This window comes from Oncorhynchus nerka, linkage group LG3 (assembly GCF_034236695.1).
Source record: "Oncorhynchus nerka isolate Pitt River linkage group LG3, Oner_Uvic_2.0, whole genome shotgun sequence".
In the NCBI taxonomy this organism is placed as follows: domain Eukaryota; kingdom Metazoa; phylum Chordata; class Actinopteri; order Salmoniformes; family Salmonidae; genus Oncorhynchus; species Oncorhynchus nerka.
This window is the reverse complement of record NC_088398.1, coordinates 45208895-45236833: the sequence shown is the minus strand read 5'-3', so window position 1 is coordinate 45236833 and position 27939 is coordinate 45208895. Positions and strand designations below refer to the sequence as shown.

General features: G+C 42.7%; 1 protein-coding gene and 1 long non-coding RNA gene across 2 annotated transcripts in view; both read right to left on the bottom strand.

Moving 5' to 3' along the window:
* The window catches only part of LOC115108781 (collagen alpha-1(XXVIII) chain-like), a 37499-nt gene extending 34710 nt beyond the window's left edge, over positions 1-2789 (bottom strand). Inside the window, exons 1-3 of the mRNA XM_029633395.2 lie at positions 2623-2789; positions 2148-2321; positions 398-990 (exon numbers count right to left, since the gene is read on the bottom strand). Coding sequence (XP_029489255.1) covers positions 398-990; positions 2148-2313 — 759 coding nt within the window. The 5' untranslated portion in view covers positions 2314-2321; positions 2623-2789. The remainder of the gene's footprint in view (positions 1-397; positions 991-2147; positions 2322-2622) is intronic.
* An 11679-nt stretch (positions 2790-14468) lies between these two features.
* Positions 14469-16474, bottom strand: LOC115115386 (uncharacterized). Its single transcript, XR_003861364.2, has 4 exons — positions 16376-16474; positions 15085-15865; positions 14848-14971; positions 14469-14731 (listed from the first exon to the last, which is right to left on the bottom strand). It is a non-coding gene; the product is annotated as an uncharacterized LOC115115386 (long non-coding RNA).
* Positions 16475-27939: the final 11465 nt, after the last annotated feature.

Below are 27939 nucleotides of genomic sequence, written 5' to 3'. Positions count from 1 at the left end.
GCACCCTACTCCCTTTATCGTTGACTCCTTGTGATCAGGGCCCATGGGGCTCTAGTCAAAGGTAGCACACTATGTGGCTAATAGGGTGCCATTTGGGACGCACCCAAAGAGAAGCACTGACCTCAACTTAAGCAGTGACTCAAAATAGAATCCACGTAGTGCCTTTGTTGCTGTTCGATGGCCACCCCGAGCAGGCGCTGCATCCCACATTCTCTCTTTCTCTCCCTATATTGCTTTCTCTTGTCATCTCCACTTCCTCCCTCTCCCTCTATTGCTCACTCTCTCTCATGCTCTCTCTCTGTCTCTCTCGGGAGTTGTTGGTGTGCGGGTTGTGAGAGTGTTTGCTGTCCTTTTTGTGTGTGCTTATTGCTATATATGCAAGGCAGATCATACTCACAATTTCCGTGAGGACTTTCTCCACAATATCAGTATCCTGTAGATTGTGGAGGTATCGGGAAGCAGGAGAGCTGGCCAGCAGACGGAGCTGGGCCACGTTGGCTGGCTCATTGGCTGCACGGGTGATGCCCACCATGAAGAACTTCACCCCCTGGTTCTTGGCGTCGGCGGCAGCTGAGAAGATGTCTGGGTTCCTGGGGTGGGAGATGCCGTCACTGAGTAGGACGGCCGCCTTGATACTGCCTGGGCTGGACTCCTCCAGGTACATCTTAGTCATGTTGGTGATCGCGTATGTGGTGTAGGTGCCGTGACCGATGTATAAAATGGGGGTGATGTGGGACTTGAAGTTGTCAGTGCCTCTCCACTGCTTAAAGGTCTGCTCGATGATGACGTGACTGCTGTACTGCAGCAGGGCCACCTTCCAGCTCAGACTGCGCCCGGTCTGCAGACGAACAGCCTGGAGCTTGTCCACAACATCCATGGCAAAGTGCTTCTCCTGCTCATGGTTCTCCTTGGCACTCTCAGAGCTGTCAAGCAGAAAGGAAAGCTCCAGACCGCAGTCCTCATCTAAAATGGCTGTGTTCATGTGCAGAGCTGTCAGACACACAATTGCGACAAGAGGCCATTCTATTGAAAAATGTCATTGTGGGTTATGAATGTGTTATGAAGTACTTACGTACAGGTAACTGACAAAATAAAGGAAACACTTGAGTAAACAAAATATATTGAAAGCAAAAAAATATATTGAAAGCAGGTGCTTCCACACAGGTGTGGTTCCTGAGTTAATTAAGCAATTAACATCCCATCATGCTTAGGGTTATGCATAAAAATGCCCAGTTGCCCATTATTTTGACTACCATGACTAGAGCAAGACTTTCAGTGACTTTGAAAGAATCTCAAATGAGCATAGGGGGTTTAAAGCGTGTGTGTGTGTGTATATATATATAAATAAATGTAAAAATATATATAATAAATAGGTCACCAGATCTCTACCCAATTGAACAGTTTTGGGAGATTCTGGAGTGTCGTTTGAGACAGCGTCTTCCACCACCATCAACAAAACATCATATTATGGAATTTATCATGAACAAATAGTGACGCACTGTTCCAATAGAGTTCCAGACACTTATAGAATTTATGCGAAGGCGCATTGAAGCTGTTCTGGCGGTTTGTGGTGGCCCAAAGCCCTACTAAGACACGTTATGTTGGTGTTTCCTTTATTTTTGCAGTTACCTGTAGGTGCACTTCAACTAAAGACAGTTTTCTATCTTGCCTCATTTTTAAATGACTTGGAAATGCAATCATTCAAAGTTATGACAGTCAAGTTGAAAATGTCTATGAAGCCAAAAACCCTATCTGAAATAAACCCTTTATCTCTATATTACATCTCTCACAAGGGCAGAAACACCAAGCTAAATCATGTTCATATGTTCTAAAAAATGCCGTAGGATATCAACACCTTGGGAATATAGCAGGTACAGTATACCACAGGACATCCACTGATAAGATAGATATCTATCTACTGTCTGTACCTGTGTTAACCAAATGTAAAAAATTTAGCATTTGATTTTATGATGTATGCTCAACCTCTTGTTTAGCAGGAATCTGATTTCTATTGGATTGATGAATTATGGTCACAGAAATGCAACATTATAAGACATCTGTGATCTCACTGTTTAAGCACCGTCTGAAATGAGCAACTTTTGCAATGAGCAACTGTACTATTAAAAAGAGGATGTCTTTTCTCATACCTTGTCTATTATGTTTTTGCCCGTCAGGTGCAGTGGCTGCAGCTCGCAGCTGGGCCCCCCTGCCTCTGGGTCTCTTGTTCATTGTTCTCTCCTCATAGTAGTCCTGAGACCAGACACCCAACAGGCCTGCTACAAACAGGAGCCATGTCACTGTAGGGAACATCATTGTCCCTCCTGCAATAATAATGTTTGGAATTTTTATTTATTTAAAGAACAATCTACATGATGACTTCACGTTCGATGACGACGTCATGATTGGTCAACAATGTAGAGTATATGAAAAATGATATTTGTGCACAAGATTAGCGCACAACAAGTCCTCAGATGAATCTACTGCACTAGTTTTTCATCTGAAACCATGAGATTTGTTCATTTCTCCCTCCCCCATTTTTATAATTTTTGAAATCACACACCCTCCCTCTATTATATATTTTTAACAGATTGTCCTTTTACTGAGCAAAACTTGTAGACTCACAATCCAAATCCCTTTTTTTGCGTGCTGCAGATCCAGGTATCCTTGTGCCCCACTAAGTGTATGTTCCAAAATGCTGGGGTTGTGCAGGTAGCGAGAGAAGAACAGCAGTGATGGAAGGTTCTAGTTAGTTCCCAGAGTGTGTAGCAGCAATAGCAACAATGATAGCCATCCTGAGGCACAGTGTGTCTGTGAGCCTCTGAGCCTCTCCCTACTCCTTCATAAAAGAGGAGGGAACACCAGATCCCGCAAGACCCCGCCAAGGCTCTGGTTCCTGCTCGGCCCTCAGGGCAAGGGCAGACTGGGGTTGGGTTTCAGCACTTAAAAGGTTGTGTAGAGATGATAAAGATGCCTCCAAGCATCTTATATATGGTTGATATGGTTGTGTAAAGTCATCATTTTTATGAGTGGTGTATATGGGTCACTAACCTGAGTAAATCTATTATTTTCATCCCTGAAATTTAACTCCATCCCTCCCATCTGTATTTGACTAAATAAGAGGAAAATGGATAAGGGAGGAAGTGTTGTTGTCTTAAAGACCAATAACTTTCCCTCTTACATACCACAGGATCCTACCGTGGTTGTCATGTGATCAGAGTTTATAGTGCAATGGGTCATCTGTTCTTCCTCATTGTGTGTGGAGAATGCTTTGTCCTGTGGTAATCGATGGGTTAACGACTCTGCCTCAATCAGTCTTACATTTGTTCGCAAGAGGTTTGCAAGTAGTTTCCATACATGGAACAGCTTATCATAGTTACTTCAAATCAAATCCAATTGTATTTGTCACACACACACACACACGTGTTTAGCTGATGTTATTGCGGGTGTAGCGAAGTGCTTGTGTTCCTAGCTCTAACAGCGTTGTAATATCTAACAAATAATATCTAACAATTTCACAACAATACATACAAATCTAAAGGAATAGAATTAAGAATATATTAAATATTTGGGGAGCAATGTCAGAGCGGCATAGACTAAGATAGTGTAAAATAGGATTGAAAAGAATACAGTATATACAGTGGGGCAAAAAAAGTATTTAGTCAGCCACCAATTGTGCAAGTTCTCCCACTTAAAAAGATGAGAGAGGCCTGTAATTTTCATCATAGGTACACTTCAACTATGACAGATAAAATGAGAAAAAGAAATCCAGAAAATCACATTGTAGGATTTTTTATAAATTTATTTGCAAATTATGGTGGAAAATAAGTATTTGGTCACCTACAAACAAGCAAGATTTCTGGCTCTCACAGACCTGTAACTTCTACTTTAAGAGGCTCCTCTGTCCTCCACTCGTTACCTGTATTAATGGCACCTGTTTGAACTTGTTATCAGTATAAAAGACACCTGTCCACAACCTCAAACAGTCACACTCCAAACTCCACTATGGCCAAGACCAAAGAGCTGTCAAAGGACACCAGAAACAAAATTGTAGACCTGCACCAGGCTGGGAAGACTGAATTTGCAATAGGTAAGCAGCTTGGTTTGAAGAAATCAACTGTGGGAGCAATTATTAGGAAATGGAAGACATACAAGACCACTGATAATCTCCCTCGATCTGGGGCTCCACGCAAGATCTCACCCCGTGGGGTCAAAATGATCACAAGAACGGTGAGCAAAAATCCCAGAACCACACGGGGGGACCTAGTGAATGACCTGCAGAGAGCTGGGACCAAAGTAACAAAGCCTACCATCAGTAACACACTACGCCGCCAGGGACTCAAATCCTGCAGTGCCAGACGTGTCCCCCTGCTTAAGCCAGTACATGTCCAGGCCCGTCTGAAGTTTGCTAGAGAGCATTTGGATGATCCAGAAGAAGATTGGGAGAATGTCATATGGTCAGATGAAACCAAAATATAACTTTTTGGTAAAAACTCAACTCGTCGTGTTTGGAGGACAAAGAATGCTGAGTTGCATCCAAAGAACACCATACCTGCTGTGAAGCATGGGGGTGGAAAAATCATGCTTTGGGGCTGTTTTTCTGCAAATGGACCAGGACGACTGATCCAGGTAAAGGAAAGAATGAATGGGGCCCTGTATCGTGATATTTTGAGTGAAACCCTACTTCCATCAGCAAGGGCATTGAAGATGAAACGTGGCTGGGTCTTTCAGCATGACAATGATCCCAAACACACCGCCCGGGCAACGAAGGAGTGGCTTCGTAAGAAGCATTTCAAGGTCCTGGAGTGGCCTAGCCAGTCTCCAGATCTCAACCCCATAGAAAATCTTTGGAGGGAGTTGAAAGTCCATGTTGCCCAGCAACAGCCCCAAAACTTCTCCTCTAGAGCAGTGATCTGCATGGAGGAATGGGACAAAATACCAGCAACAGTGTGTGAAAACCTTGTGAAGACTTACAGAAAACGTTTGACCTCTGTCATTGCCAACAAAGGGTATATAACAAAGTATTGAGATAAATAAGTATTTGGTCAATAACAAAAGTTTTCCACCATAATTTGCAAATAAATTCATTAAAAATCCTACAATGTGATTTTCTGGATTTTTTTTCTCTCATTTTGTCTGTGATAGTTGAAGTGTACCTATGATGAAAATGACAGGCCTCTCTCATCTTTTTAAGTGGGAGAACTTGCAGAATTGGTGGCTGACTAAATACTTTTTTGCCCCACTGTACATATGAGTAATGCAAAATATGTAAACATGAGGAGTGCCAGACATACCTGTGTATTTAAAAAAAAAAAAAAAAACTTTGGGGTTGTATCTGTTCTTGCTGATTTTGCTGTTGGTCAGAATACTCAAGCTTCCACATTGAGATGACTTCTTCATTTCAGTGCAGCTAAGCTTTGTGTAATGAGTCGTAGGGAACTAGGGATAGTCCCCCCCCCCCTGCTTTTGCCCTCAGAACAGCCTCACTTTGTCGGGGCATGGACTCTACAAGGTGTCGAAAGCATTCCACAAGGGTGCTGGCCCATGTAGACTCCTACGCTTTCCACAGTTGTCTCAAGTTGGCTGGATGTCATTTGGGTGGTGGACCATTCTTTCAAAAATCCTTCTTTAACCTGTCCCCTCCCCTTCATCTACACTGATTGAAGTGAATTTAACAAGTGACATCAATAAGGGCTCATAACTTTCACCTGGATTCAGCTGCTCAGTCTATGTCATGGAAAGAGCAGGTGTCCTTAATGTTTTGTACAGTCAAAACAAGGTTCCTATTCTGCTGTAAAAGTGTATACCTTGGAGCAAAGATATCCCTCAATGACAGACACAATGCATTTATATCTGATGCATCTGACATGAATTGAACTATTTCTAGTGTGTCTGTGTGTGCTTTAAGTTCTGTGTGACAATGTGAGCAAGAGTGGTAGTAACACGAAGGGCCAAACAGATCCATTTCGATCACAATTTGTTTTAACTCGGGTATCATCACGGTAGAAAAGCAGTTGTTAACCTGATGAAGTGCTGCTTGATCTTCCGGAATCCTTTAAAGAGATTACTATCTGACTGCACTCTGCTGCTGGCTGGCCCCTGACCTTTGTACCGGTATGGTGCGAGTGGTGGCTGGTCCTGTGCAGACTGGTTGGGAATAATACAACTCTACGCCAGCTGTGCTCTGGGTGACGAGACGTTATATTCCGGACCTGCAGGCGGCAAGTAATCAGAGGAGAACTGACACTCAAGAATGTTGCACTGAATAATGGCTTGGTTAACTCTACTCCCAAACCTTCTTTGCACTGACAAGAGAGAAAGATTGAGATGACAACCCTTTCAATGTATCTTACCGGTAATATAATGTTTTTAAAAAATGCGCGCCTGTGAAACCTTGTTGATTCTATCCGATGCATTGTTTATCTTGAACCTTTGGCTCTCTTAGTTCAAATGCCTAAGGAACAAACCTGTGCCAACTCTGGCAAGATGTTAAAGCAGCTGACTGAGCAGTGAGTCACTTCTCTTGTTAGTAAGCATATATGAATTTGAGAGCAGGGTAATAACATCATTATGAAGGGACCAATCAGTGAGCACGGTTATAATGATGTCATTATGAAGGGACCAATCAGAGAGCAGGGTTATGACGATATTAGGAAGGGACCAATTAGAGAGCAGGGTTTGGTTATGACCATGTCATTTTGAAGGGAACAATCAGAGGTCATTATGTTGATGTCGTTATCGATCAGTCACACATTTTGGTGGGGATTTTGCCATACCAAAAGGTTCCATGCATAAGTGATATTACTTGAGTAGCCGATGTCAGGAGAGCCTGGGCTATACATTCCCATTGTTGTCCAATAATGGCAGAAGTTTGGTAGCCTATACTCACTCATTTTGGGGTAGTTTGGTTGCCTATATTCACTCAGTATTCCAGACCAGAGGTAGCCTGTTCTCTCTACTCTGAACTAATATTACGAGAGCATACAGTTGGGCAACACATTGCCGTTGTCCAATAATGGCAGGCGTTTGGTTGTCTCAGCCTGCCTATAGCATGTGGTGCCCAGGCCTGCTGCAACATTTACCTGGATGATGACGCCTACAGTTTGTAGTTGACCTTCAAAACCAATCAGTCCTAATTACCTACAGGTGTGAATGAGTGACTGGGCAGTGTGGAGTTAAGTCATTTGTTTTGGGCTAGATAGAAATAAAATGCTGCAGTTCAAGGGCATGCCAGAGAAATGTCTGACAATGGCGGACTCAGCTGGGCCTTAACCCTGCTTACTGTATACCTGAATTCGATAGGAGAAAAACCGTGAATAGCGAGCCAGTCCAGGCTTACATCACATTTGGGGGGATTTTGTGCACTCATATTGCTGGCTTGTAGTGGTTAGTTTAAGAATTTGCATGCTTCTTCCTTTTTTGGTAATCTGCACTTTTCCCATCTCCCCAGCAGGTGCCCGTGGTGGGGGCAGGGATGGTGTGTTGGGGCCTGGCTCCAGCTCTCTGGGGACGCAGGCCGTGTCTGGTGGTCGGCTAGACAGCAGCATTTTAAATATCTGAAACAATAGTCCAACTTGTGAAAATTTTAAAGCTGTAATAAAATTGACTTTGCATATTTTTCTAAAACTGCCTCATTTGGTGATTTGTACAAGGGAAACTAATAGGCCATTCTAAGGTTGAGGTCCTTCTCATTAAACAAAAAGGTGGTGTAGTCTACTTAGTGGCCCTATAAAGTTAGGTGACCGCCATAAAACTCATGCCCAAAAGCCAGTTTTGGGCAGCGCCATTAAGGACTTTCACCATTTCAAAGTAGTTAACTGGGTGGGACTTCCTATGGCAGTGTTTCCTACCTGTTTTCTGTCATCTGGTGCAAACTGAAACATAACAGTATGCCAGTGGAAGGCAGAACAGTAGTGGATGGCCAAACTGGTTTGACTACTATGATGTAGGCCTACCTTGATGTGACTTCTGTTAATTTATACCATGAAGGATTAGAAAATATCCCAAATGTGGGATTTTGGTAATAGAATGACAAGGCACTAGGCCAGGGTTTCCCTAACTCAGTCCTCTGGACCCCAAGGTGTGCACATATTGGTTTTTGTCCTAGCACTACACAGATGATTCAAATAATCAACTAATCATCAAGCTTTGATAATTTGAATCAGCTGTGTAGTCAAGGCAAAAACCAAAACATGCACCCCTTGAGGTCCAGAGGACTGAGTTAATGTCACCAAGATAAAGTTCTGGTAGCTTTGAAATTGGCCACTAGTAGGAGCTTGCACATATCGTCTCATAACCAGATGACTTGATTGAACAGTAAACAGAAGATTTATTTGAAAAAAGGTTCTAGGGGGCACACAGAGGGAAAGACATTGTCTCTACCAGCTGAATCATTCCAGCCTCTCATCTGAAGAGGAAACAGAAAATAAATTAATTCAAATCAACACAAATGCATACAAAACAGAATAGTGTACGTTTGGCTGCGTCAGATTTGTCAAATGTACTATGACAACGTTAATTTGACTGTGAAATGACAGTGGGCTTACAGTACCTGCCCAGTTCATCAAAATGCATGAATCAATGACACCTTGATAGTTATTGGGCTCTCCTTTATTCCACTTGTGGTAATCAAATTTGGAGCCATCAGTCCAGAACCATTGCCTGTCCTGTGGGGGAGAATTGTAGTCTCAGCAGCAAAGAAATCCCACATTCACATTGTTATTTGGTATGCTTGCAGGAAGCAAGAACTTCTAAAATCCAATAGCCATTTCCTTTCTTCCACCACACATTGTAAACCATAAAAGCTACCCACAACTTAAATGTGCAGACTGGCACTGTTGCGTGAAAAAAACATTGACGCTACCTATACTTTTCACATTATAACCATCTGTATAAATCCCAAAGCATTTCAATGGGTGTAGTCTTGAATGTTAAGTTTTACACCACTTGACCAAGAAAAACCATTCAAACTTTAGAAACTTGCAGACTGGTCTGGAATGAATTTCACTTAATGCTAACATGCCGGTGTAGCAGGTAGCCTAGTGGTTAGAGCGTTGGGCCAGTAACCGAGAGGTTGCTGGATCAAATCTCTGAACTGACAAGGTAAAAACCTGTACTTCTGTCCCTGAACAAGGCAGTTAACCCACTGTTCCCTTGTCGTCATTGTAAATAAAGAATAGCTTCTTAACCAACTTGCCAAGTTAAATTGGTTGCTTGTATACAGCTTTGATACCATTTAAACTATAACCATTTGAAAAGCTTGAGGCACATTTGGATTCACCACTGCTCTTTATATGTTGAAAGAGATAATGTTAGATTTAGGAAATTAAGTCTTACTAAGAGTCAGATGAACGCATAGATACCATTTAGGTCTTTAGCTGTCACACCCTGACCATAGTTTGCTTTGTATGTTTCTATGTTTTGTTTGGTCAGGGTGTGATCTGAGTGGGCATTCTATGTTGGATGTCTAGTTTGTCTGTTTCTGTGTTTGGGCCTGATATGGTTCTCAATCAGAGGCAGGTGTTAGTCATTGTCTCTGATTGGGAACCACATTTAAGTAGCCTGTTTTGTGTTGGGTTTTGTGGGTGGTTGTTTCCTGTCTTTGTGTTTGTTGCACCAAATAGGGCTGTTTTGGTTTTGCCACGTTTATTGTTTTGTATTATGTTCATGTTGAGTTTTCCTATATTAAAAACATGAACTATAACCATGCTGCATTTTGGTCCGCCTCTCCTTCCCAGGAGGAAATCCGTTACATTAGCATGCTAGCTGTTCCTGTAGACTTCGTCATTGAGCAAATGCTAGGTAGCAATGGCTCCAGAAACTACCTTCTTTCAAACCGTACGCATAGAGAAGTGGTTTACGAGTTCATAATTTTTTTTTTTAAATGGACCTAAACCCCAGCCTCTGGAATAGCCTGCCAGATAACCTGAATTTGACACCATTTCAGCCTCAGTTTGTTACTTTGTTTATCCTGTGTTGTGTAGTAAATATTATAATATATAATATAAAAGCTTGATTTGATTTACTCAAATATGACATTTGGTACCTTTGTACCATCTAGCGGAACAGCTTCATATCCTCAATCCAGGCAGCAAGTAAATCCCTATCCGTGTTCACCACCACAGCCTGTAGATTTTGGTCATCTGCATAGCTGTGCACAGACGCCAGGTTTGCTCCTAGGGACACACAATGTAGCTAGAGAAAGAGGTAGACAGGGACAAAGTAGAGTCATACTGGAAGTATTAGTCAGCAGTCTGAGAATGTCTTCTGGTCTCAATCAAATATTAATCATCGCAGGCTCTTTTAATCATGCTCCTACAGATATTGTGTCTGTCTTAACCCATGTCCTGTGGGTTCCAATATACAAGAGGTCTGATTGCACACAAAAGTATTCCAAGCTTATAGACGTTTCAATTTCGGTGTTTTACATGAAGCACTGGTTAAAAAAATAAAAGCAAAAAGCACCTTTAAGGTAAAGTCAAATTAAATAAGCGAGTGGATTTCAATTGAACTTTCCCTTTAGTTTAAGTCACAGTAGATGGTAAGCAGGATACCTCTGCATCAGGCCAGTTCCTTTCAGTCTCGACAAACAGGAAGCAGTGTGATCCAAATCGTAAACAGTCTTCTGGGCATGGTCTCCTTGCTGCCCTTCTCACCATGATCTTCTTGTCCTCTGCCCCTGGAAGAACAGACAGGAATTCAAATGGACCAGTCAGAAATGTTCACAAACTGCCTCCGCATACTTATTTCGATAAGTAGAAAAATCTACGTAGTAATAGTGAAGATTAATCTGACATGTTTCATCATTTTACACAGCTCTGGATTCTCACATGGCCTTTTCCAGCAACTATAGTGGAATTGTAACCAGGACAAATTCAAAACCAAGAGGAGTTTGTTCAGTGTTTTCCTCAGGCATATTCACTGAAACAAGAACTAGCAGAAATAAAGTTTAGGGTAGGCCTCATCACCAGAATTACAAAAAATATTTTATATACTGAAGTATTCAGTGTGTGTTCTTGGTTCAGTTTGTCTTACCTGCTGCACCACGCAGAGCAAAGGCAGCACAGCGCAGCAGAGAAATGGTTGACGTCACCAGCAAAGTCAATAGTGAGCGTACGGATTGTGGGAGAGGGAATTAATATTAAGTTCTGAAGAGCCTGTTGAGCTCGAGAATGAGAAGTTTTATACTTTTCCCCCCCAGATTTCTTGCAATATCTGCAGACAGCAGTAGCTATAAGGACTAGTTACGACCGCACTATTGTCGTCACACAAAAATCCAGTACACGACACATCCCTAGTGCGCAGTTCACAAATAAACCCTTCTCCATGTGTCACAGGCTCGCAGTAATGACGTGCAAAAAAATGCAATTGGCACCCTAGTCTTGAAATATTGGTTTAATATTAGCAATAATTATATTTAGGCAAAAATCATGAATAATGAAGTTGTCCTACAAGTGTATATGGTTAAGCATAATTTTATGTACTTTACCTTTTCAAATAAAGGTGCAGTTCAGATTTGTCTGTGAGATTCTTTTTCAGTCACATTCAAAACCAGGAGTATCAAATTCAACAGTGTTTACCAATCCTGGTCTTGGGGACATCAATGATTACACATTGTAACTATGCAATAGACTAGAAACATGATTAACTAGTTAAAGGCCGATTTGTAATTCATATATACTTAAATATAATTTAAACAGTACACTACACTTCCTATGAGTCATGTAAATACTCTAAAACCGGTTCATCTCAATATCTAATTTCCTTCATCTATATCACATATGTCAGAGTCAAGGCCCGCGGGCCACATCCGGCCCGCAAGAAGGTTTTTTACGGCCCCTGGGATGATCTTGATTTATTATTAGAACCGGCCCGCAGCAAGCCGGCAGCCCGCAGATCTTTTACACGCACCAATACTACATTTCCCACAATGCAAAGGTGACGCACCGAGCAGTAGGCTGCTTCATTTCAATATTTATTGGCACAGCAGTCGTCAGCATCACAGTAAAATTAACTTTCAGATACCCATCAAAAATGGCAAAACGGAAGGTGGATACTGAGAACCGGGGGTTTCAAACAAGGTGGGAGTCGGAGTATATGTTCACGAAGGTAGCTGGAAAACCTGTGTGTCTTCTGTGTGGAGAAAGTGTGGCGGTACTGAAAGAGTATAATCTGAGACGACATTATGAAACGAAACACGCGGACAAAAACAAGAATATGGACATGGAACAAAGGCTACAAAAGGCAGAGGAATTAAAACGAGGCCTCAAATCTCGACAGGCTCTGTTCAAAAAAGCCAAATCACAAGGCCAGGCTGCTGTCAAGGCCAGTTTTATTTTGGCAGAAGAGATCGCTAAATCAGCCCGGCCATTTACGGAGGGGGATTTCATCAAAACTGCATGATTAAAGTTTGTGACGAAGTTTGCCCAGAAAAAGGCAACTCTTTTTAAATGTGAGTCTGAGCAGAAACACCATTGCCGAGAGAGTAGACCAGTTGTCCATCAATCTAAAAGAGCAGCTTGTGAAAAAGGGAAAAGATTTTATTGCATATTCCTTGGCTGTGGATGAGAGCACCGACATTTCTGACATTGCCCAGTTGTCAATTTTCATCTGCGGAGTGGACTCCAACCTAAGCGTGACAGAGGAGTTTTTGGCTTTACGTCCTATGCATGGCACAACTACGGGGCATGATTTGTATGAAGAGGTGTCAAGATGTGTAAATGAGATGGAGCTGCCTTGGGAAAACTCGTGGGTTTGACAACCGACGGAGCACCTGCGATGTGTGGACACAGGAGCGGACTGGTGGCGAAGATACGGGAAAAGATGCAAGAGGAAAACGCGACAGGTGAGCTGACAGCTTATCATTGTATCATACACCAGGAAGCGTTGTGCGGTAAAGCCTTGAAAATGGAGCATGTAATGAGCATCATCACGCGCACAGTTAACTTTATCAGAGCCAAAGGTTTGAATCACCGCCAGTTCAAGGCATTTCTGACGGAGTTAGAAACGGAGCATGGTGATTTGCCTTATCACACAGAGGTGCGATGGCTAAGCCAGGGAAAGGTGCTTCAAAGATGTTTCGAGCTTCGTGAGGAGATTTGTCTGTTCTTGGACAGCAAAGGGAAAGACACAACACAACTCCGAGACGAAATGTTTCTGTGTGAAATGGCTTTTCTGTGTGACATTACGAGTCATCTGAATGCAATAAACTTGCAGCTGCAGGGTCGGGATCGTGTCATCTCTGATATGTACAGTACAGTGAAGGCATTTAAAACCAAACTGACTCTGTGGGAGACGCAGATGCGGAAAGAAAATTTGAGCCACTTTCCCAGCTGCCAGACCATGAAAGAGAAGCTCTCTACCAGTGCGTTCCCGAGCACACAGTTGGCTGATAAAATAGGTATGCTTGCCGCTGACTTTCGACGCCGATTTGCTGACTTTGAAGCACAAAAAGCAGGTTGGAACTGCTCGGTAACCCATTTGCTGTTGACGTGGAAAGCTCACCACCAAACCTCCAAATGGAGTTGATTGACCTCCAATGCAATGATGCACTGAGGGCAAAATATGCGGCAGTGGGTGCTGCGGAGTTCGCCCGTTTCCTCCCCGGCACAATGCCCCAGCTGCGCATCCAGGCTGCTCAAACGTTGTCTATGTTTGGCAGCACATACCTGTGTGAACAACTGTTTTCTTTGATGAACCTGAACAAAACATCACACAGAAGTCGACTTACTGCTGAACACCTCCACTCAATTCTGAGGATTTCTTCAGCTCAGAGCCTTACCCCGAACATTGATGAACTTGTGGAAAAGATGGGACACCACCAAGTATCACCCTCAACCTCAAACAAGTGAACATTACTGTGCAATCACATATTTAGAGTTTTTACTCAGTTCAAGTTTAAAAGTTAAAATTTAATATTTGTTTTCACTGCATGTTACTTCTCCTTAAACAAAGTGTTGTTTTTGATTAATAGATTTTTGCACTTTATTTTTTTGTATTTCAATCCAATTATATTTTAAAAATATTTCAGTTGAGTGGATGATAGAAAATTGCTATTATTGTTTTTTCTTTGAAGTAAATTTAGCCCACTTTTGCTAAAATAGAAAATATAGTCTACTGATGGTGCCTTGAATACCGGTTTCTTTCATTTAATGTTCATGTTATGGGGATATTTATATAAAGGAAATTTGTCTTTTGTGTCTGTTGAAAATTAAAGATTACTGACAGAGCCATAAGAAAATATTGCTTTATTTATCTGATCATATTGTAATATATTTGTTAGGTTTTCAGTAGGTTCAATTAGGTTCACTAGACTATATGCGTCATTTAAAAATTTTTCAATGAACATTCGAACAGTCCGGCCCTCGTCTTGTAGCTGATTTTTTTATTTGGCCCTCCGTCCATTTGACTTTGACACCCCTGATCTATATTGATCTGATGAACACGGGATAGGTGTAGTATTTCATCACGAGAGGCTTCATTTCAACCAGTAGAGAATGTGAAACTCTTTATTGAAAGAAGTTAATTATCCAAGGGTTATAAATACATTATAAATATAATTGTAATACTTTATTATAAACACAAATTCAATCTGTACTTATATGCACATTTGGTGTGCATTATAAAAACGTGAAGAAAGAGGCTTGGGCTCCAGTCAGCCCGAAGGTTATCTTAAGAGTGGGTGAGGTGGCGATGATGGGACTGGAGGTTGGCATCCTCTCAGATCAAAACATACCTGCAGACGAGAGACAGACGGTGAGAGAGAGATCGCAGGTTTATGCCTTGCGTTTTTGTTTTTATTCTAACACTGTCAGTCATCATAATCATCAGGAGGTGAAATGCAAAACTTACCTTGGATCACTAAATCTGTATTTCAATGGAAAGCATCTTTAATAATACTTCCTGTTGACCCGACCTCTCACCATGCTGTGCCCTCTATGTAGCCAGTTCAGATGCTGGAGGGGTTCACCGACAGCTGACATAACAGAGAGAAGGGGTGGAGAGGGATGAAGTGAAGGAGAGAGACTTATTGAGAAAATAAGGTACTTAAAGAGACAGTGTTCAACAGGAATTTGTGTGTGGCCTCACCTGGTGTCCACACTAAGTGGCTGCAGAGTACTTTGTTCTGAAAAACATGCAGACACAAGGACAAACAATAATAACGTAGTTATAGAGATACTGAAGTGTCTTACTATTCTCCATGGTTGGCCCTCTTGCCTATTCTTTGAAGGTGGAAGGAGCCACAGTTATACACCTGAGCCTGCTTACTGCACAACACAATCAACCAGATTGGTACATGAGTGTGTAGGTGTGGGTTATAGGGTGACTAATTGTTTATTTTTCCAATATGGGTACTTAAAAAAGCCTGTTTTGTTTTGGTACCAACATCACACCCATAACTAAACAGCACCCTCACCTGAGAAGTAGAAATCAATGGGAGAGAAACTGGTAATTGAGTAACTGCAGTTGACATAGCTAAGTAAATGGAAGAATACTCTTATTGCAATGTGGATGGCTTATAAAGAGCCTTTGGTTGTGCATAGTATAGTCTATGGTGTTGCCAGGGAACAGCACCCTCTTTGAAGAAGTAGGAGGTGAAGATCTCCCGCACACAGAATGGCTCTCTTTCTGAGTTGTTGGACCTCATCCTTGAAATATCCTTCAGAGCAGCAGACTTCTCATCTGGCACACGGCGGTGAGCTGCAGAACCCCTCCTGGTCCTCGTGTCCATCCTAATGAAGTTATGCAGGACACAGAGGTAGCCTTCCCCAAGGAGGAATTCCCAGATGGCCCTGGTCACCCAACCTTGTAGTGACCTACACGGTAACTGTAGGCAAACGTTTTGCAGGAATCTCCAGTTACAAGGCATCTGTAGGAAAGTAGAAGATAATGTCATTAGACTTTCACATCACCAGGTCATTGTGAATTACTAAAGTATAATATCCCTTATAACAAATCATGATAACTGTTACGAATCCCTTTTGGCCCGACAGTCTAGGGGGGATGGTAGTGAGACCCGTAACATAACTCATGCAAATTATAATTGTGACAAAGTGTGTGAACAAAATAACCAGGACAACTGAAATCTACCGTCAAACTCAGGGTTTATTGTAAAACACACAGTAATGGGGGGAGCAGGAAAAGGGGCTGAGCTGGACCCAAGGAAAGAAACAATAAGTATACAAAAACACCCCTAAGCTAGACTAGCCTACTTTAACAGCTAACTAACCAAAAATACAGTGGGTGGTCCGCCCAGTTCTAACTAGTGTATTTAACAAAGTCTACCTACAGGTAGTGTATGCCCATGGGCGACTTGTCTTCATTTCCCCTTTTCCCACCAGGAATCAAACACAAACACCATAACCAAAACAATACTCACAGGTGATGACAAAGTGCTATGGAGGTGCTCAAACAAAAGAGAGGTTAATACACAAAGAGAGAGTGAAACACAGAGACCTACAGACATGGCATTTACAGAGAGATTAAGCTCTAGAGCAAACAACTGACAGGTTTTTTAAACCAAGGGGAAGGAACTGTGATAGGGTAGGAAACAGGAGGAGGTGTGTCTTCTGATTGATGATTGATTGTTGACTGATTGGGGAGTGATGATTTTCACCTGTGAGGGGAGAAGGAGAGAAAACAACACAGGATACATATACACACAGACAGGATACCTGTATCTGTAACAATAACATTAAGCATGTAAAAAATGAAATAAAAGTAACAAATAATTAAAGAGCAGCAGTAAAATAACAGTAGCGAGGCTATATACAAGGGGTACCAGTACACAGTCAATGTGCGGGGGTACAGGTTAGTCGAGGTAATTGAGGTAATATATACATGTAGGTAGAATAGATAATAAACAGAGTAGCAGCAGAGTAAAAGAGGGGGGGGGCAATGATAAATAGTATGGGTAGCCATTTAATAAGTTGTTCAGGAGTCTTATGACTTGGGTGTAGAAGCTGTTAAGAAGCCTTTTGGACCTAGACTTGGCGCTCTGGTACCGCTTGACGTGCGGTAGCAGAGAGCAGTCTATGACTGGGTGGCTGGAGTCTGACAATTTTTAAGGCCTTCCTCATACACCGCCTGGTATAGAGGTCCTGGATGGCAGGAAGCTTGGCCCCAGTGATGTACTGGGCCGTACGCACTACCCTCTGTAGTGCCTTGTCGGAGGCCGAGCAGTTGCCATACCAGGCAGTGATGCAACCAGTCAGGATGCTCTCGATGGTGCAGTTGTATAAATCCTTTAGGATCTGAGGACCCATGCCAAATCTTTTCAGTCTCCTGAGGGGGAATAGGCTTTGTCGTGCCCTCCGCACGACTGTCTTGGTGTGTTTGGACCATGATTATTTGTTGGTGATGTGGACACCAAGGAACTTGAAGCGCATAACCTGCTCCACTACAGCCCCGTCAATGAGAATGGGGGTGTGCTCGGTCCTCCTTTTCCTGTAGACCACAATCATCTCCTTTGTCTTGATCACATTGAGGGAGAGGTTGTTATCTTGGCACCACACGGCCAGGTCTCTGACCTCCTACCTATAGGCTTCATCGTTGTCAGTGATCAAGCCTACCACTGTCGTGTCGTCGGCAAACTTGATGGTGTTGGAGTCGTGCCTGGCCATGCAATCATGGGTGAACAGGGAGTACAGGAGGGGGACTGAGCATGCACCCCTGAGGGCCCCCCGTGTTGAGGATCAGGGTGTCAGATGTGTTGTTATCTACCCTTACCACCTGGGGCCGGCCTGTCAGGAAGTCTATGATCCAGTTGCAGAGGGAGGTGTTTAGTCCCAGGGTCCTTAACTTAGTGATGAACTTTGAGGGCAATATGGTGTTGAACGCTGTGCTGTAGTCAATGAATATCATTCTCACATAGGTGTTCCTTTTGTCCAGGTGGGAAAGGGCAGTGTGGAGTGCAATAGAGATGGCATCATCTGTGGATATGTTGGGGCGGTATGCAAATTACATGGGTCTAAGGTTTCTGGGACAATGGTGTTGATGTGAGCCCAAACCAGCCTTTCAAAGCACTTCATAGCTACAGACGTGAGTGCTAAGGGTCGGTAGTCATTTAGGCAGGTTACCTTAGTGTTCTTGGGCACAGGGACTATGGTGGTCTGCTTGAAACATGTTGATATTGCAGACTCTGTCAGGGACAGGTTGAAAATGTCAGTGAAGACACTTGCCAGTTGGTCAGCGCATGCTTTGAGTACACATCCTGGTAATGCATCTGGCCCCGTGGCCATGTGAATGTTGAACTGTTTAAAGGTCTTACTCACATCGGCTACAGAGAACATGATCACAGAGTCATCCGGAACAGCTGATGCTCTCATGCATGCTTCCGTGTTGCTTGCCTCAAAGCGAGCATAGAAGTGATTTAGCTCATCTGGTAGGCTTGTGCCACTGAGCAGCTCGCAGCTGTGCTTCCCTTTGTAGTCTGTAATAGTTTGCAAGCCCTGCCATGTCCGATGAGCATCCAGGCAAGTGTAGTACGATTCAATCTTAGTCCTGTATTGATGCTTTGCCTGTTTGATGGTTCGTCGGAGGGCATAGCGGGATTTCGTATAAGCGTCTGGACAGGCTTTCACAGCTCTTTGTATCTGAGGACAGAAAATCTCACAAGAAATAGGCTTCATTATACTCAAATTAGACCGATCTTAATATTATGTTACTCTTATTTCCGTCCTCACTTTGAGGGACTGGAACTACACAAAAGTCCATGCCCTATTCAGAATAGCCTACTCTCTTACTTTGACAGTTGGGGTTGCTATCCTTTCACCCTCCTCCATGGCTGTTAGCTAGCTACCTACAAATGCATTTGGAGTTTGTTTTTTACAGTGACAAATACATCAAGATAGCTAACTAATATGAAGTTAGGTGGCTGGTGATATTTAATTCACTTAGCTAGCTATCTGTACAGTATGTAAAGTTGTTCTAGATAGCCAGATAACTACTGTACGTTAGCAGCTCATTTGAGTTAGCCTGCACTGTAGCTAGTTAGCTAATAATACATAGTTTTTAAAAACATTTTCGAAATGTATTTACTTACTTGAATAGGTTCTCCCAGCCATGTGGACGATTGGATACAGGGCAGCAAAGTGTGTTTGTCACCAGTGCATTTTAGGGCATATTAGCATTTACCTATGAATCAATTCATAAAATGGAGAGTGGATTAAACCATTTATCCATTTAATAACCAGACCTTCATACAAACTTGCTATGCTGAATTATTGACGCACAATCGAACGTGTTGCTATATGCTGCCACCACAGCCACAAGTGAGCCACTCTTGGCGGCCAAAACGGCACCCGACAATTTACCGTGGGCTAGTGTGCTTTTATTTATTTATTGTTTTATTATATATATTTTTTAAACTAGGCAAGTCAGATAAGAAATAATTCATATTTTACAATGACGGGTAAACCCTCCCCTAAACCGGACAACGCTGGGCCAATGGTGCGCCGCCCTATCAGACTCCCGATCACCGCTGGTTATGATACAGCCTGGGATCGAACCAGGGTCTGTAGTGATGCCTCTAGTCATGAGATGCAGTGCCTTAGACCGCTGTGCCTCTCGTACATGAGCCTTAACGCATCACCATGCACCTCAAATTTTGTAACAATGCAGAGGACTCTGTATAGCTCCGCATTAACATGATTGGTTGACGGTAGGTGAGTGCGGAAAGTCCTGTATAAACACAAACTCACTTCCTTGACAACTTCCTTCACAACAGCTCTGCGCTGTTCAGCGAAGCGCAAAAAGTGTGAATGCCCTGACTTCTGCAGAGGACATATCACCACAAATGCTGCATGGCCAATGTAGACAGCAGAATGACCATATATCTGTCAATTTGCAGTGTAGAAATGATTTACAACTATGTTCCGTCTCTCTCTCTCTTACTCTTTCTCTCTCTCGCTCTACTTGATGAAGGAACCAAACAGAAGAAAGTCCTGCCCAAGAGAATCAAACAGAAGAAAAACAGAAAGTCCTGCCCAAGAATGCACTGCGAAAATATAACAAGTAAAGCGATTTTAAAAATGTACCTTCTGTAGTAGCCTATATTTAAAAATGTGGCCTAAAAATAGAGGTACATTGGTTATTTAGTTGAATTCATTAGGAGCGGGCTTGCCCCATTACTGTAATTTGAGCACATGGGTTACTGCTCAGTGATGTTACATGTATATATGTGTCTGCGTTAGTTTTAATTGGTGAGTAATTCCACAGTATTCTGCACCTTTTGATAGTTGTTTTTTCAATTTTGATTGTCATGGTTTAAACTGTAAAATAAACAGATTTAATTGTTAATATATACATTGCGTCCTGTAAATTGATGAATGCGTTTCAATTGACAGTTTCTCCTATGGTAACAATAATGAATGTGGCCTTAACTGTTTATTATGTGTTTATTTCATGTTTATTTACAAAGGTGCCTTTATTTTCAAATGGAGCACTATAAGCCCTAATTTCACCTATGCACTGACACGGTTTTCCACTACACAGCTTTAACATTGGTTACATTACTGTAGCTACGTTGGTATACTTTAAACAACATAACATTGGGCATTAGAATACAAACCTTCGTGTCCCAATTCATTGTCATAGAGTAGATTTACTGAGATGTCACTGTGATTGACTCCCCCAAGTGTTCATAGAAGGTATTACTAAAGTCTCAACCACAGGAACATGTACATAATGTAGTTAGTGTGGAGAAAATAACCTATGTATGATTCACACAAATACACATGGTATGTTCTATCCTCGTGGGGACCTACAATTAATTTTAATTAAAAAATCCTATTTTCCCTAACCCCTAAACCCAACCCTTACCATAACCATAACATTAACCTGTAACCCAAACCCTAAACCTAACCTTACCCTAACTTTAACCCTAACCCTAAACCTAACCCCTAAGCGTAAAATAGCCTTTGTCCTCATGGGATGTGGGAAATGTCCCCACAAAGGAGACTTTTCCTTGTTTAACTATCCTAGTGGGGTGCCCCCCCGGAGAGCCCTGCAGTTGCGGGCGGTGCAGTTGCCGTACCAGGCGGTGATACAGCCCGACAGGATGCTCTCAATTGTGCATCTGTAAAAGTGTGTGAGGGTTTTAGGTGTCAAGCCAAATTTCTTCAGCCTCCTGAGGTTGAAGAGGCACTTTTTGCGCCTTCTTCACCACACTGTCTGTGTGGGTGGACCATTTCAGTTTGTCAGTGATGTGTACGCTAAGGAACTTGAAGCTTTCCCCGTTCTCCACTGCGGTCCCGTCGATGTGGATGGGGGGTGCTCCCTCTGCTGTTTCCTGAAGTCCATGATCATCTCCTTTATTCTACTCCCGTTGAGTGAGAGGTTATTTTCCTGGCAACACACTCCAAGTGCCCTCTCCTCCTCCCTGTAGGCTGTCTGGTCATTGCTGGTAATCAAGCCTACTACTATTGATGATTGAGTTGGAGGCGTGCTTGGCCACGCACGCAGTCATGGGTGAACAGGGAGTACAGGAGGGGGCTGAGCACGCACCCTTGTGGGGCCCCTGTGTTGAGGATCAGTGAAGTGGAGGTGTTGTTACCTACCTTCACCACCTGGGGTCGGCCCGACAGGAAGTCCAGGACCCAGTTGCACAGGGCGGCATTCAGACTCAGGCCCTCAAGCTTAATGATGAGCTTGGAGGGCACTATGGTGTTGAATGCTGAGCTATAGTCAATGAACAGAATTCTTACATAGGTATTCCTCTTGTCCAGATGTGATAGGGCATTGTGCAGTGTGATGGCTATTGCATCGTCTGTGGTTCTATTGGGGCGGTAAGCAAATGGAAGTGGGTCAACGGTGACAGGTAAGGTAGAGGCAATAATCGACTTAAAGGCTAGAGCTGCCACTTTCAAGGAGCGGGACATTAATCCGGATGCTTATAAGAAATCCCGCTATGCCCTCAGACAAACCATCAAACAAGCAAAGTGTCAATACAGGACTAAGATTGAATCCTACTACACCGGCTCTGATGCTCGTCGGATGTGGCAGGGCTTGAAAACTATTACGGACTACAAAGCCTGCAAGCCTACCAGACGAGCTAAATGCCTTTTATGCTCGCTTCGATGCAAGCAACACTAAAGCATGCATGAGAGCACCAGCTGTTCTGGACGACTGTGTGATAACTCTCTCGGTAACAGATGTGAGCAAGACCTATAAACAGGTCAACATTCAAAAAGCCGTGGGGCCGGACGAATTACCAGGACGTGTACTCAAAGCATGTGCTGACCAGCAGTTCCTGCTTCCACTAAGCCTTTCTCTGCTAATGACATCAGCAATGGTTGATGCATCAGAAAAGGACCCCTCGGCTGTATGGCTGGATGAGTGGAGTAGACTATCCATGCCCCGTTGTACTTTCCAATTCCTTGCCAAATTGTTACATGGTCAAAACCATGTGTCAAAAGGAGGGATGGTGGGTCTTGTAAATAATATTGGTGTACAGTAGGTTTTACTGTGTTTGCAGAACATTTCTGCAAGAAATTTTTGATTGGCATGACTAACAATGTTGGATGCGACATTTCAGTATCCGCTGCGTTCCATGTGCTGACTGGCCGTCCCATGAGAATGACTAATACACCTTTCCCCCAGAACAGGTTGTCCCTGCAAGGAATGGAGGAAGACATGGTTGAGTATTGTGTCACCCTTAACAATGTTATTAAGACTCTTTCCCCCGGGTGAAGGCGTCTTTGCCCAACCTGGCAGGTGGAGCTGAGCACTATTTGAACCCGGATGATTTTGTGGTGGTCAAAGACTTCAGGAGAGAGAGTTGGAAGGACCCCCGTTGGAGAGGACCGTACCAGTTCTTCTGACCACCACCACTGTGGAAACCTGACAAACGGTGAGATCAGTCCTAAGCCAAAGGGACCAATGCAGGCCCGGAATAGTGGCCCAGAATTAGATGGTCATCGGAGAAGAAGAGCCCAGCTGGGTCCTCATAACAGAGGACTGATAGAATGGCCACTATCAAGTTTTCTGATGAGTATGACTGTCTAAAGGGTCTAAAATGAAATAAAGCCTCAGACAAAGATTGGTACATTTTCTATGCTTTTAAATCAGCTTCCAAAGCAAAACATCATCGCCATGTTAAACCAGTGGCTTCGTCAAGAATTAAATTAAATTAATCAGCCATAATAGGGACGCCCCTCGGGGGAAACAACATATTTGATACAGCAATGCCCACAGGTAAAAGGAGACCAATCTGGTCCAAACATTATGGTAAACATAAAGGGGAAGGGAATTCCTATGTTGGTAGATACAGGTGCTTAATTAAACCCTTATGGGATTTCCTCCACCCTGGTAATACATTTTGAAACAAAACCCATGCCATATTCCATAGCACCAATGAATGTTGAAAATGATTTTTTTGTATTCACCCAGCCAATCATGTAACTTGTTAGGTAGAGACTTGTTAACTAAACCTAATGCTACAATTTATTTTATCCCAGATATCCCAAACGATGAGATATTAAACCACTGAGTAAGCAGGCAAATTGAACCACTCCCCCAGGAGGAGTGGAGGTCTGACACAGTTTCCCAGTCTATCCTGTGTCAGGTGCCAGACTCATTACCTTAAAAAGGAAGCTCCCTCCAAAGTTACACAAACTCTGATGAGTTATCTCGCCGCCTTGTGAAGAGGAAGACTGAAAAAAAGGAGGGCTCCTGCCCACAGTGGTGGCAACTTAGGTGGCAGACAGGAGCTCAGCACCCTTATAACTTGATATTTTTCATTTTCTTGCACTGCATGATGGGTCACCGGTGCAGTTGAATGCAGCATTGCTGTTTAGTGCACTCAAACTGTATTGTAGTTGAGTAGCCAGCCTAGGCTACTGCTCAAATGTTGCTGTAATAGGCCTACATGTTTCTCCTTTGCATTATGTTTTGTTGAAGGTTTTGTTTTTTGGTTGTTCATTGTCAAGTTTTAATAACCAAAGCCAGACTTCAACATTTTAGTAGCTTAGCTAGGACTGTGGCATGTGTCTGTCTGTACACTTTCTCTCTCTTGCTTGTTGTAAACAGGACACAACAATGCAGCAGAATTGAAGAAGAATTCACAGATGTGAAATGATGTGAGCGCATCAGGCTGTAATTTAATAAAGTAGATGACTCAACTGTTAACTCATTTATACTTCCTTGTGTGTCCTATTCGGCCCACGGGCCTTGTGTTTGACACATGCCTATTAGACATGTCATGACTGACTCGTGATCATTGCCCTTGCTGGTATTTTTTTTTTTTACCTTTATTTAATTAACTAAGTCAGTTAAGAACAAATTCTTATTTACAATGACGGCCTACCCCGGCCAAAACCTAACCAGGAAAATGCTGGGCCAAATATGCGCCGCCCTATGGGACTCCCAATTACGGCCAGTTGTAATACAGCCTGGAATCAAACCAGGGTCTGTAGTGACGTCTCTACCACTGAGATGCAGTGCCTTAGACTGCTGACCCATTGACATTCCCAGCCTTAGTTACAGTCGTCCGTTTTTGTTAAAAATATTGAGTAATTGAAACTGAAACAGTGCATCCCGAATGGGTGGAGGCAGCAAACAATGTGTGATTTACAACTTGATAGCAATATTTTTGGGACTACCAAGAATTGTATTGGTGAATTACATTAGTCATGCATTGAACTGCATCCATCTATTCTCCAACAATGCCTTACTGTATGTCTTGGAATTTTGAGTAGAATAGAACCAATTTTTAAAACCTGTTATTTTGAAGTATAAACCAGAAATTTGATACTTTTGACTGATATACAAAAAAAGAAACAGACCTTTTTCAGGACCCTGTCTTTCAAAGATAATTAGTAAAAATCCAAATAACTTCAAAAATCTTCATTGTAAAGGGTGGTTGATCCTGCCAGTAGCATATGCTTGTCTCAAAGATTAAGCCATGTAAGTCTAAGTACACATGGCCGGTACAGTGAAACTGTGAATGGCTCATTAAATCTGTTTCCCATGCTGTTTAAACACTATTTCCCATTCCGATTTGGAGGTGGAGGGCCCGTCATGGTCTGGGGCGGTGTGTCACAGCATCATCAGACTGAGCTTGTTGTCATTGCAGGCAATCTCAACGCTGTGCGTTACAGGGAAGACATCCTCCCTCATGTGGTACCCTTCCTGCAGGCTCATCCTGACATGACCCTCCAGCATGACAATGCCACCAGCCATACTGCTCGTTCTGTGTGTGATGAATGTCAGTGTTCTGCCATGGCCAACGAAGAGCCTGGATCTCAATCCCATTGAGCACGTCTGGGACCTGTTAGATCGGAGGGTGAGGGCTAGGGCCATTCCCCCCAGAAATGTCTGGGAACTTGCAGGTGCCTTGGTGGAAGAGTGGGGTAACATCTCACAGCAATAACTGACAAATCTGGTGCAGTCCATGAGGAGAAGTACTTAATGCAGCTGGTGGCCACACCAGATACTGACTGTTACTTTTGATTTTGACCCCCCTTTGTTCAGGGACACATTATTCAATTTCTGTTAGTCACATGTCTGTGGAACTTGTTCAGTTTATGTCTCAGTTGTTGAATCATGTTATGTTTATAGAAATATTTACACAGGTTAAGTTTGCTGAAAATAAAAGCAGTTGACAGTGAGAGGACATTTCTTTTTTTGCTGAGTTTATTATGATTGTCTGTTTGTTTCATATCTGCAAAGTAGTTAAAACGCTGTCAGTTCCACTTTAAAAGTAGACTCAGAGGGGCTTTCACATATCATCTTATGATCTGTGCAATAAAGCATGTGTGAAATGCAAACGACCAGAGTACCAGGTATTGTGACCTGTCACCTGGAACATTTTTGCCTGTTGTAAACAAGCTAGCTAGCTAATGTCATGTGCAATCTAAAATGAAAGGTTTCTGGAGTATCCTTTAGGGGAACCCCTATAAGGTCTTTGAAGAACCCCATAAAATAATTATTTTAATGGCTCCTCAAAGAACCTTTTGGGGTCAATTTTGGAACTACCCCCCACCCCCTGCCCTATTATTAATATGCATAACAATAACTCTGGCATGTTGATGTTAATGTGTTGATGTTCTCCGTATCCATAGCCAGAATGATTTTGTAGTGCATGGTGATCAAACAGGTTTCCTGCTATATTCAGAGGTGTAGGGAGGGTTAAGTCTGTGAATCCCCAAAATAGTAATTATACAGACGATTTAACAAAACATGCACATGACAGAATTCATACCTTGGTTGTTGTGGTGAATGTGAATGAAAAAATATATTTGATCATGGTTTTCATACACATACCTTGTCCATAATGTAGAGGCCTATGGGATATTAATTGAAGAGGTAAGGGAGGACGATGGTGAATGTGATCTTCATAACATACCGATACCAATTCACATACCTTTGTATGCCTCCTCGTCTGTATACCTACAGACACAGAAGTGAGCAGTTTAGTCATCTGCACCCAATACAGCTAGCCTTCAACATATTCTTATAGCCTACATATTCTTACCTCTTTGTCGATTGAAATCCATTGAATTGTGTCCATTTTCTGTTTTAGAAGGATTTGCACAAATATGAAAAGATAGATGGTATCATCGTAAAACAATATAAATGTAGATCATACAAGGGACAAACCTTATTGAGAAGATCTTTACATTTTTCAGTTAAGTGCCTGCACCTGCTGTCCTTTCAAATCAAAATATTTCAGTTGGGCAGTTAGATTCCTGCGAGAACCCCCACCAACTAAGGAGGTTCCTCAATGGACCCCACCTCCTATGGGGTTCTTGGAAGAACATTTTGGGGACCATTTTCAGTGACAAGAACCCTAAGGTTCTTCGAATAACTTTGAGGATATTAGAAGAAACCTTGTTGAACCCCTAATTTTTAGAGTGTAGAATATGGGTCTTGCTACTCCCAGGGGAATCACGGGTCTTGTGAAAGCAAAACGTATTCTGTAGAATTCTCACTACCGCTTCAGGAAATCAAACCAGGGTACCAAATTGCATATGTGAAAACGCCGTTCAGGCTCAGCAAGCGTAATTATGTTGCGGCGAGAAGTGCCGCAGATATTGATATGAGCAAGATGCAAGACTTTCACACTGTCACACACACTATCTGTGCATGTGCCTGGGTTCGCTTCATGCTGCTACAGTGGTAGCCAGAGGACCAAATCAGCGGAGCAGTTGAGCCTCCGCTTCAGTTAAGCCTCACGCTTCAACGCTCTTAGTTGTTGCGGAAATCTGTTTACTTTCTGCATCTACGTCATGTCGATGAGTTTACCTTTAAGATAAACACACGAGAGTTATTGAAAATGAATGTTTCTTTACATTATTGGAATTCGGAAATGTTGCAGGCGGAATTGTAGGCGGCGCGCAGCAGGTGTAATTTCCTCTTCTTCACCGCATGATGGGGCTGCGCCTCTCATAAATGCCTGCCCATTGGGTTTGCATGCAACACATATGGAAACGTGAGGCCCATCTAAAGTGGCCCCTAAACACAATTCCAGAGACCAAGACCCAAGCCTTCGGGATTTCCAAAATACCAATATTTAAAACCAATGTAGACAATTATTTAGGAGCAGACAAAAACAATACATAACATCTATGTAGCCTATAAGGCTTGCCTATGCATGCTAAGCAGCACATCAAAACATGATTTTTATGCACAGGGAAAGGGAGAAAGAGCAAGGCTGGAAGGACGGGTAGGCTACTTATTTCAGTACAAACAATTTGGGGATATTCAATGGAATTATTCTGTCAAACCTTGCTTTTAGACATAAAATAGGCCTATGTGATTAATTGGTTATAATGCACAGCATTAAATAGTGAACCAATTCACAGGCCTATTAATTATTGATTCATTGATGTCTTATTATTTGACAGATTTTTGCCATTTATTATGATCCTGGCATTGAATGTTTATCCTGCCCCTCATGTAACTGAGCCTTGACCCCGTACCAACACACCAACGTCACCCTGA